General features: G+C 40.7%; 1 protein-coding gene across 1 annotated transcript in view; it reads left to right on the top strand.

Annotated features, from left to right (window-relative positions):
* Positions 1–12,318, top strand: part of ABCA13 (ATP-binding cassette, sub-family A (ABC1), member 13) — a 518,893-nt gene that overhangs the window by 317,835 nt on the left and 188,740 nt on the right. The window contains 3 exon segments of the mRNA XM_012646893.1: positions 1,276–1,394; positions 3,086–3,173; positions 8,845–8,953. Of these exon segments, the coding sequence (XP_012502347.1) occupies positions 1,276–1,394; positions 3,086–3,173; positions 8,845–8,953 (316 nt within the window).

Raw genomic sequence — 12,318 nt, 5'->3', positions numbered from 1 at the left:
TATATATTTGTGGTATTAATAGGTGCATGTTTTGATGTACGCACGCGTTGTGGAATGGCTAAATCAAGCTGTTCAACATATGCATTACCTCACATACTTACCTTTTGTTTGAGAGGACACTGAAGCAATTTTCAAGTTATGCAACGTATTGTTATTAACTGTAGTCACCACAGTATACAAGAGAGATCTTGAACTCATTCCTCATGTCTGACTGAAACTTTGTGTCCGTTGACCAAAATCTCCCCAACTCCCAGCTTATGGAAAACACCATTTTACTCTGCTTCCGTTAATGTGAGTTCAATTTTTTTAGATTTCACATGTGAGTGTGAAATCTAAAATTCTATTAATATAATTTGGCCAAATTATATTATATATTAATATGTATTATTAACATATATATTAATATAATATATTTATTAATAACTTACAATTATTATTCTTTATAGTGTCTTTTTCTAAGTTTTTCTATCAAGTAATACCTTAAATGTACATAGCCCATCTTAATTTGCCATAATTCTTTCTCATATATCTGAACCTAACAGCAAATCCATGCATTAGGTAAGGCTGTTTTTATTTCCATGTTGCAAATGAGAAAACAAGTTTCCTAAGCCGAAATAAGAGGCACAGAGACAGAGTCATTTCCTATTTTAATATATTATCTTTCCCTAAATTGTTTGAGAAACAGACACCAAGCACATCAAGTCTGCACCCCATGTGCGGCAGGGTGGGGCGCATCACTGAGCAGGTTCCAGCGCCCTAGATTCATGTTGTGTCAACTATTGCTTCCTACCTTGTTTGGTGATTATTTCATAATTCAGAGCCGGTGCTAGCACTCTAGTGTGTCACTGGAGGAGAGCTATTTGATTTCTACTTTAGACATTTATGAAAGAAACACATACCTTTGAATTCTCCTATTACTCTTCCCCCCACTAGTTGCCTGGACTCTCTTTCAGGTTCATCAAATGCAGAATCACCCTGCTAAAAAACACATTTCTTTTTTTAGTTCTTACAAATCCACCCAAACTTACATACAGACAAACATGCTAAATTTTCAGATATAATTGACTGCAAAGGTATTGGTGGAATTTTGGCGTAATTCTCAAATGTAGGTGACTCTTAAAGAGATTTTAGAAATCAGACCCTATAAAAGGCCACAGAAAATTTACTAAAAATTGAAAGCAAGAAAAAAATCACATTTAGTTTAAAGTAATGTCAGTAAACCAGTTTGTGGGTTATAACTAAATTTCTATTCCATGTCTTTGAAAACAATTACAGAAGTGTCCAAATAGAAGTGCCAGGGCGCCCTACCTGACCAGCCGCCTGGGCCACACGCTGTTGAACCTCTCAGGCTTGGACGTGGAGGAGTTCTTGCTGCTGCCCTCTGAGAAACCAAGGTGTGTTCAGAACTGTCGCTGGGTCTTTCCTATTGTCTTTGAAGAACTTTGGAAAACCTATTGTTTCAAATGTTAATGTTCTTAAAAACTCAGAAGTCTAATACTAACCTCGGTGCTCATAAACATTCCAAAGAATTGCAGCAGGCCTTGTAAGATCCCCCACTGCTGACTTTCACTCCTGTGCACGCTGGGGGGAATCTAGCAATGGAGATTCCTCAGTGGTAGAAGCAGGAGAGCCGGAAGTGGTTTGACCACTGTGGGTAGTAAGAGCAGATGAGTTAACAGCATAGTGGAATAATGGCCTCCTTTTAGAATTCCTCCTACTAGTCAGCTTCCAATATGGGAACCTGGGTACAAACTGGTGTCCTAAATTCCTCTTGGGTGATTTTTGGGAAAGCTTTTGTTTTGTGTTGCGTTTCCTGGAGCCTGAGGGGGAGAATCTGGCTGAGGGAGACAGATGGCGGCCGTGAGTACTTCTCAGGGCTGTAAATCTTGATAACATTCTCCACACCGTCAATTTCCTAAGTCCCCCAAACACATTGCATTTCTTCACGTGGGAAGGCCTCCCACAGGCTGTCCCTGTTGCCTGGGACACCCCGCTGTCCTTTACTGTACCCTTTTCATCGTTGCCATGCGAGGCCAGTGTGTCTTCATCTTCCCTGGACACTGCCCCCTGCCCTGGTGTGGCTTGCCTGCCTCGCCTCTGAATGCCTTTAAACAGGGCCTAGAATCTCTGATTTTCTTTCCCATCCTTGATGGATAGCATTTAGAAGGGTGGGAGCTTGTTTGCCAAGAACTTACAATAGTATCTGGCACATTAAAGATGCTCAATCAATATCTGCTGAATGAATGAATATATTCAATTGAGCCAATTGGAAATATATCCTTCTTCCTTGCCTGCAATTTTGCTGAGAGTTGGGGCACTCTGGTAGAAGACTGTTCTTCAGTCTCCGTTGATCCAGAGAGTGGGCAACAACATTTAAAATGTGCCTTTATATCTAATGTTAACTACTTTTTGGAAACTTAATAGGTGCAAGATACACAACCCATGAAGATATGGAGAGAAAAGATATAATTCCCACGCAGGAAGAACTCACAGAGCTACATAAAAAGATAAACTAGCAAATAGACAATTAAAACAGTAATTGGTGCAATGGATGGAAATGTAGGATATTGTGAGAACTCAGAAGAATAATCTAAGCCAACTGAAGTTCTCTGAAATGGCTTTCTGAATCAGGCAAAATCTGAGTGGAGGAGTAAAAAAAAATAGAGTGGGGAAGGCAAACCAGAGTGGCTCGAAAGATCCCGACAGAGTGAGTAATTGTGAATAGTGCATTTGTAGGGGAAATGACCATTAATTAAAATAATTAGAGTGCTGATGATCATGGCTGTATCCACTATACGTCATGTATTTCCGAACAAGATGGTAAGTTCTGACAAGCACACTCTGTAACACAGCCAGCCTTATCCAGACCTTCTCTGAAAGCAGTGCCCTTCATTGGATGCCCGACTTAGGCCACTCTCATTGGCACTGTGCCTCAGCCTGCGTGGTCATGCCACAGACCGTGGGTGCTCAGCTGGCTACTGTCCTAAGACCACTGTAACTAGCGTTATTGGTAATGAAACACCCCCTGGTTAGAAGTCCTGGCATCCCTTGGTTGAAACAGTAACACAATGTTTATTGTGAATAGGCTTGGAGGTTGGTCTTTTGGAGTGCGAATCCCCAGTGAAGCTCGAGATGCGAATGCAAACATATCAAATCCCAAACCTCTGGCAAAGGTAATAGAGTTCTCTTTTTTCCTTTACTTCCTGTCTTAGAAAGTATTTAGGGAAACTTGATATGCAAATGTATTTGTGAGCACAGGAGTGAGGGTGGTAGATCCAATCCCAGCATTTGTTACTGAGCATTAAGAAGAGTTGTATGAAAACATTGCCTTGAAAGAGAAAATGATTTGTTTTCCTTTAGACTGTGTAGAAATAGAGCAAATAGATTACTGCTTTTTGTTAAGATAAGACTTCAGCTGATAGATCAAGTAAGAAAATAATACATTTTTAAAGCTATCCATAGTCTTGGTAACTGGAAACATGAGTTTCCCTGGTGCCCAAGGAGTCCTTCCACATATGAACTTAAATGCCTCATCTTCCAGAAGGCTAGACAGATGCAGAGGTCACACAAGGAGAGCAGCAATTACACAGGGCTGCTCTTAGGGTCCCTGGGTTTGCAAGCCCTGTCAGGACTATCCCTACCAATTAAGAATGGGCCCCTCCAATTACAGAGACTAGGTGGGAGTGTTCTTCAGGTGGGAGGAAATGAGGACTGAGTTAGCGGAAAGGTGCCTTGATCCACCAGTAGGAATGCAGAAGTGGTAACAGAGGGCTTTCCGAAGGGGAAAAAAGTCTGTACAACCTTAAAATGGGGAAAGATGAAAGATTCAAAGCTTTCAGTCTCCAAGATTGGAGATATAGTATGGTGTTTGATTGAGAGAGAAATTGGAAAAGAGTAGACTGTGGGAGGAAGGTAGAGCCACTGCGGGAGAGTGCACGTGAGTTCATGTTGGGACGTCAGTGTCAAAATGACTGTGAGCCATTTCTTTCTACGGAGTGTGGGTGTTGTGTCTACTTAGGAAAACTAATGGAGCAAGGACGATCTCCTTGCACCCAGGAAGGCGCCTTCTTTACTCCATAGTGGGGACTTTCATGGCTCATGTGAATGTGGCAAAGCTTATAGGGGTAAGGACATGTGTATGTTGGAGCTTTATTCAGTACAGTGAGAGTTCTTTAGAGGTGCTTCATAATGTAAGCCCTGACAAAAATTTAAGTCATAGTGTGGACTGTTCAGAAATCTCTCTTTCAACGGAGGTTTGTTCAAATCTCTCTCCCTTTAAAGGCCACACACATGACATTTATAGCTTGATACGACAATATCATCATTCACAGCTTGATAGAAAAATAACTTAAAATGTATTTGCTGGCATATATCAGAACATATTAAGTGGCTATTATAAAATGTACCAAATTTGTAGAAGGAATCTGAGAATATTTTGACTATCCAAGTCCAAACCCTTCTCGTTTGTAGTAGACGGCTGTGTCTTTGCTTTGAGGTATCCACCATGGGTCTCTTGTTCAGTGATGAGCGGCCAGTGATTCACGTGTTCCCCTGACACCTGTTCTTTTTTGTCTTTGTTTAGATTAGTCTTCTGTACTGACATGTTTGAGAGGTGATTTCTGGAGTTTTTAACGTTGTTTGACATGTTCTTTGCCAGGCACGGGCATGCAAGTGCGTTGTATCTTGCCCTCTGGGGACCGAGCTTGTTTCCAGGAAGCCAAGGAATCCAATATTGCAGAGCGGTTTAAAGGGCAATCTGTTATCTGAAATACCTGATAGAGGCTGCCAGGGGCTGATGTCACGTCAAATGATTGCATTTACCTTTAAGTAATTAATAACTAGCCTTTTCCTTCAGCCTATAGGCTACATTCGTAAGACATACATGGCATAATTTTCACAGTCCTTTTGAAGGAAAAGTGGAAAATTTGCATGCGAATAGGCTTAATGTATGGTTCATTATACTGCAGAATGCCTCTCATGGAACCTTTGTGAGTTACATCATTCACATCTTGGGTGCTTGGCTCATTTAATGAGAACACCCTTTAGAACATATACACTTCAGATAAAAAAGACAAACGTATTGCCCCTCTTGTGTATTTGCAGAAATTCCATCTCCCATGGAATTCTATATATTTGAGTATCTACTGAGTGATTTTGTTTTCTTAGAGCTCCTTAGTTACTTTTCTGAGGAGCTGTTACTCATGATTCCTGAGATGAAAGGTCTGTTTTGAGGTGTCATACTATGTTCCTAAAAGGAAATTAACTTTCTATTTCAGTTATTAGACTTTATCACTTCCTGACATACAGGCTGGCAGGGAAGGAAATCCCACAACTTATTTCCAGAATACAGTCCAGTTTTAGAAAACTGCTCTTGGGAGAAAAAAAGAAACAGAAAAAGAAATAAAAGCTTTTCCTTTGAACTCTACTAAATGCTAATTTTAAGATCATCATGAAGTAAGCCTTGCTTACTTAAAGAGTTTATGAAACCTCTCTCAAATAAAGATCAGTTTATAGAAGAGCTGAAAGGCAGTTCAAGAGCATTTTTAACTGTGTCCCACGAAACTCTGTGAATCAATCATCTATTGTGAAAATAATGCTGTAGAGCAAACGACTGCAAGTCACCAGTGGCATCAACAATAAACGTGCATTTAGCTCATGGGGCGGTGGGGCTGGGCTGCTGTGGGCTGTGCTTAGCACATGGTGCCAGGTCACCCCGGCTGTGGGGACCGCTCCTTAGCACGGCCGGGTTCTGTCTCCTGGGAATGTCCCCCAGCCCATCGTCCACCATGGCCCTTAACTCTACTCTCTGACAAGTGCTTCCTCTTCATCACCCTCCATGGCTACGTGTGAAGACGATATTTGGAAATACACCTTTTGAGCAGCTTTGCAGCCCGCTTCCTGCCTGTAGAAAGCTGGGCTCTAGGAGCCTGTTTGCACTTTACATTGAATCCAGCCTTTTTGATACAGCTCCCTGTACAGAACTCTAGTCTTTCTATTTATCTAATTGAGGTCCACGAGCCACTCTCACAATTCCTGTTGAGACACGCCGCTCTCTAAAATCAATTATTCGTATTGGGGGAATTGTCAAATTTGGATGCTATGGGGAAATACCCCTTAGGTTCCTAGAGGCCCTCTGTCCCCCTGAGAGGGTTCCTTAGCATCTTTCTTTCCATGATCTGAACATAGTTCTTGCAGCCACACCCTCGACTGGATCTTTATTCTGTGGCCATGTCTTACTGCATTTTGCCTAGAGATCACCACACCCAGATCAAGATGTTTTTCGGGCAATTTGTATCTTCAAATTTAGCACAGGTGACAATTTTACCCAATGTCTTGACATTGCATAGTATGGATGGGTCAACATTTTTTCAGTTATCTACAGTAATTTTCTTGCCATTTTCTCCAGCATTACTAAATGTTTTCTCCTGTATTTACAGATTCCTCTAATTGTCTCTTTGTTCTCCCACTTGCTGGCCTCAAAACCAATGCCACACATTTTCAGTTTTTGGTGCAGTAACACCCCATTCTAGTGCCAATTACTGTTAGTTGTCCGTTGCCACAATGATGCTGTATAACAACAGTCACAAACCTCAGTGACCTCAACAAGGGACATTAATTTAGCTCATGGGTCCGCAAGGTTCTGCTATTAAAGGTTGCCCTAGGCTGATCTTGGCCAGGAATGACTGTGTGTGTGGTGTGTGAGTGGCTGGCTATTGGCTTCAGCTCAGATGACAGTGGAGGGCTCAGCTCTGCTATTTACTCATCCTCCAGCAGGTTGGCCTAACCATGCTCCCAGGGTGACAGCAGCGGCACCGAAGGAGTGCGAGAATATGCGTGCGCTTCTCAAACCTCTGCTTGTGTGTCACATTCTATTGCCAGAGTGAGTCACATGTTCAAGTACAGTGTCGCAATGGGAGGGTGTGGAAATCACATGACAAAGCGTGTGGTTGTAGGGACAGTGAGGAATCTAGGGCAGAAGCCTCAGAGCCCACGCAGGATGAGGCAAGGGAGGCTGAGTGGGCAGGCCCCTGTCTCCCCACCTCCACTCCGCCAAGCTTGCATTTCTATACAGTTGTTCACCTTCATTTCTAAGATGGAAAATATCACCCTGCTTTTAAAACAAAAATTAAAACAAATAAATGAAACAAAACAAAAATTGAAAACCCCTACTCCAAGGGCAAAGACTACCTTTGTCTCTCATTTTTTTTTCCTCTAGTTAAACAGTGAAGGCGACAGAGGTCACAAACAGAGTCAGCAGGAGGTTCTAGTTTCCGTAGGCAATGGATTTTCTGCTATATTAGTCTGTCCCTTGAATTTAACAGAACCCTAAGTTTCTACCATTTCCAGAAATATGGCTGGTGCCTGAGCAGGTGTGTGTGCATGTGTGTGTGTGTGTGTCTGTGTGAGGAGGGGACAGGAAGGCCAGGGCGAGACCCCAGAGGGCGACGGTGCAGAGCTGTGTGGGAGAGTCTCTCTATTGGGTGGGAGAAGGGGACATGCCTCTGAAATGTGACATAAGCTCCTTCAGTTCCATGTTGAATGGAAGTCAGGCTTTACCCTACTTTGAAGAAGTGTGTGTCTAAGTTGCTTTAGATCTTTTTTTTTTTTTTTTGGTCACACAATCCCACTCTGCTAGGCATAGCCTTGGACCCTAAAGAATGTCCTGTGTTCTTTGGTTTGTAGGATTTAAGCTGCACTCCTTCCCCTTGGAGTTTAAAAAATGATTGGCAAGGATTTCTCTGTGAACTTAAGAAAATATTTGAAAAATGGAATGAGTGGTATGAAAGATGGGGTCAGCTTTTTGAGTTGCTTAATGAAGCAGGCTATCTGAGAAAGAATTGGGGAACGTTGGCGTGTGTAGCAGGGTTTTATTTTTGATTTTTAAGTACTTGAGCAATATTTTATTACTTAGCTGTTCCTGTGAATACAGTAGCTGCCACACAGGATTCTGGTTGAAAAAATAATTGGTCATAGTGTGATGGGATGGAAGGAAAATGTATTGGAAGTCTTCGAGTTGGAAGGGGCTTGAGATCTGCTCCACACTTTGCATAAACTTCTGTGAGAACTTGAATGATTTAACTTAAAATGGCGTCAACTTTCTGTGGGGCCCCTCTAATGCTACAGTGTGGGTGGTCTGTCTCTCCTTGTCTGGAGAAATGAACTGTTCAGTCAATTGAATTAAGACCGAAATGTGCCAGTTTGATTCATTATACTTCTTGAAGACACCAGAGCATATATTTTTCATTTTTCATTAAAATACTGATATTCTGAAATATAGATACTGATGATGTCCTTAGTGTTTTGAATGATACTTATCTCAACTTAATAATACAGTCTTTCTCTTACTTTCTCCTTCACCCTTTTCCTGACATGAATGCCACTTTATTCTTCCTGCTCAGCAAATATTCAGTTCAGTTTATTTTGAGAAATAATGTTCCCCTATGTTCAGGTATTAATTTGAAAGTAATCATTTTTTTCTGATCACTTTCCACACTTTTAATTTGCAGGTCAAATTTCATTAGCTCACCAAGAACAAAAAAAAAAAAAAAATGATGCGCTTCGGTTCCTTTGTCTCTGTAAGAATATAATTATAGAGCAAGATTCACATTTGTTCTGGGAAAAATTAATCTATTTTTAGCTGTAAATTATATGCTTGAGATAAATATAAAATTAGCAGGCTGGAATTGACTGCTCACCGTCAGCCGTGAGGGGCGTTGCTGGGCGTCCTGCGCTCAGGTGCGGCGGGAGCTAATTGACACGTGCGTTCCCTGTGCTCCAGCGTAGCTGACGCGCAGACCGAGGAACTGATTCTATGAACGCCATTAAATTATCTTTCTTTTTTAGGTGTGGTATAATCAGAAGGCTTTTCATGCCCTACCTTCCTACTTAAATCATCTAAACAACCTGATTTTGTGGCAGCACTTACCCCCTGCCGTGGACTGGAGACAATACGGTAATGCTGTTTTTCATGTGTCAATGGAAAAAAGAACAAACTCTGTAAAATAATTTTAAAGAGATTTACTCTGAGCCAAATTCGAGGACCATGACCCGGAGTCATGCCCAAGAGATCTTGAGCAGTGGACTCGGTGTGGTTGGGTTACAGTTTGGTTTTATACGTTTCAGAGAGACAGGGCTTACAGGTAAAGTCATAAATCAATACATGGGAGGCATACATTGGTTTGGCCCAAAAAGGCGGGACATCTCAAAGTGGAGGCTTACAAATCATAGGTGGATTTAGGGATTCATTAGTTGACCAATGGCTGAAAGAGTTAGGTTTTGTCCAAAAGACCAGGAATCAGCTGAAAGGAATGTTTGAGGGTTTTTTGTCTATCACGTGAAGCTAGATGAAAGGAATGTTTGAGAGTCTTTTATCTATCCCATGATGCTATACCAGAATCAGGTTGGGAAGTAAAAAACGTCATGAAAAACCTGTTTACTGAGATTTTATCATTTGTAGGCATGACTCATCTGGCCTCCTTAGGAAGGAATTTTGAGCAAAAGAAAAAGATCAGAGTTTAGTCCTCAATACCCTTAGGCCTATTAATGGGTTACAAAGGATGTCCCCAAGAAGGGAGAGGGGCATGATAAGGCATGTCTGACCTCCTTCCTCCTGGCAGGCAATTTAGTTTTAGGATATTCCTTTGGCCACGAGGGGGTCCATTTAGTCAGCCGGTGGGGGGTGAGCCTTAAAATTTTATTTTAGTTCACACATGCATTATATAAATTCACTAATTTCAAAACACAATGTATTTAAAAGTGAGAGAAGCAGAAAAGGCTCTGAATAGGAATGTGAAGAGCACTGGGGAAATGTCTGCTTGGCCTCCCATCCACACGTGAACACAGCACAAGTCTTGGGCTCCCTGTGTCTCTGTTTCAGTAAGTGTCTTTACCTTCTCAAAACTGTGTCCTCATCTGTAAGACGAGGGGACCAAAAGGTGATTTGAGAGTTCTCTCCTAAAATTATTTTTTATTCTGTGACTTTGATATCTTACAGAAGCAAGAATAAGTTTACATGTTTAGAGCACTGTTGTATGGAATACTGTAACGGGGAGGACAGACTAGACTATCCCTCTGCTTTGCCATTGGGAAGGTAAACGTCACACTGTGATTTGTGCTGGGCCCTCAACTCACCAATTACCTATGTTGATCATTGATTCGCTATCTATGTTTTCTTGTTTCAGTTAGTGGCACAGGTCAGGTTCTGGAATCCAGAGTTAATTTATTGGAAAATGGGAATGTTTATTTATTTCACTTGGGTGGGATCCATTATAACTTGTCAAACTAATTCAGTTTCTTGAAAAAAAGGGAACAAAAGAAACAAGAAGTATTATGTAAGTCATAACAGGCCGTATCGATCATAACTTATTTACAAAATATATTTGTTGAAGCATTAATTCACACAGAAATCAATGCTAAACAATTTCTCTAATATGCTCATTTTACTCCAACCTTACCTCATTTTTCCTTGTTTTCTCTTATCTATAAAATTTTTAACAAAGTAAATTTAATTATTTTGTGGCACTGTAATTATTTTGGAATGATAATAGGTAACATAAAAAATTTAAAATGTGTATGATTAAGAGAAATAGTAAAAAATATGAAGCCATGCAGAATAGGAACAGCAGAATAACATTTATTAAGTGTCTGAAATGTACAAATGTACCGGGGACTCCAATAGATATTTAACATTCATGGTCTCATTTACTTTTCATATCACTTTTTTATACTGGGTAATATTTGCCTACTTTACTGATAAGAAAACTGATGTTCAGAAAAATCACCTGCTACTGGGGCTCTGAGAAAGTTAAGTAATGGGGCAATGAATGAATTCTAGGTCTCCAGCTGATAACAAACCTTTTCTACTACATCAAACTGAGAGGTCATTCTGGTTGACATCAATGCAACATGCTTCATCGGGGAGGGAGGTGGTGTTTATTAACATTGGATCTTGAACAGGCAGAAAGTTGACTGAGGTCAGAAGCCAGTCTAGGTCTTAGCAATGCAAAAGCAATCATAGTGTGGGTTCAGGTTATATGGGGGCATCCGATTTGGCCTCATCATAAAGGTGAGTATAGAGGGATAATTGTTGATTTCTCTAGAAAGATTGTTTGAGGTCAAATTCTGCTTAACCTCAACTGACAGAATGAGAAGAATGGACTTTAATAAGCAACAGACAGCCTTGACCAATATTTGAGAATAAGAATGACATGATCTAAGTGATATGTTAGAGAGATGCCATGTGTTAGAATGAGGAGGCTGGTTACGATCAAGTGACCTGATGGAAGGATGCTGCCCACAATTTATAGGTCGAGGCCAGGGGGAATATGGAGAAAAAAATGACAAAGTTGAGACAGATAGGAGAAAAGGTTGGGATATTGGTTTTGGGGGTAGAAAAGAATTTAAAAATCTAAAATATAAATCTGAGCATTTTTAGAATGAATTACTTACTGTTCGGTGTTAATGACATTATAAGAAGTAAGACAAGAAGAAGAGGTATTTTCAAGGAAGAGGTATGGTGATTTGTACAGGGTGAGATGCTGGTTTGATTTACATATTTAGATGAAAATTTGACGTAGGATTCAGAAAACTGGACAGAAAAGTTCAGTAGATCAGTCATAAGTAAAATTAGTCCTAACTTTATTATTGATAAAATATGATAGATAAAGGTGGTCAGTAAGTGAGATCCTGCATGAGTCAGACTCGGATGCAGAGGAGGAGGGGTGCAAGCAGAGCAGAGGGAGGAAGACGCAGATGCTGCAGCCCTTTAGGTGTGAAAATCTTGGCAAAAAAGCCAGGGAAGGGCAGAATTTCAAGCGGAAGGGCAAGAAAAATGATGAAGCATTTCAGAGTCATCAGGAAGAATAAGAAGGCAGAGATGTGGTTTGTGACCTCCAGAGGCTAGTTCAGAGGAGTTCTAGAAATGGAAAATCAGAATAGGCAGAATGAAGCAGAGAGAGGTTGCCTTAAGGATTTAGGACGCTAAACAGATAAATTCTGTTTTATGGAAGTCTGGCTGTGAAAAGGAGCGAGAAGAGAAACTGTGTGTGTGTGTGTGTATGCGCGTGCGTGTGCATATGTGCAAAATAAGGAATAATAGAAGGTTTGGTAGGCTGATCAAATGAAGAGGTACATTTTGAACATTCAAGAATAGACAGCCCACAGAATGGGAAAAAATATTTGCTCTCTACACATCTGATAAAGGGCTGATAACCAGAATCTATCTAGAATTCAAAAAAATCAACAAGAAAAAATCAAACAACCCCATCAACAAATGGGCAAGCGAAATGAACAGAAACTTTTCAAAAGAAGATGGAATAA

This window comes from Propithecus coquereli, unplaced genomic scaffold (genome assembly GCF_000956105.1).
Source record: "Propithecus coquereli isolate 6110/MARCELLA unplaced genomic scaffold, Pcoq_1.0 Scaffold252, whole genome shotgun sequence".
Classification (NCBI taxonomy): Eukaryota; Metazoa; Chordata; class Mammalia; order Primates; family Indriidae; genus Propithecus; species Propithecus coquereli.
The sequence above is the reverse complement of the archived record's forward strand: the minus strand, read 5'-3'. Positions and strand labels throughout refer to the sequence as shown.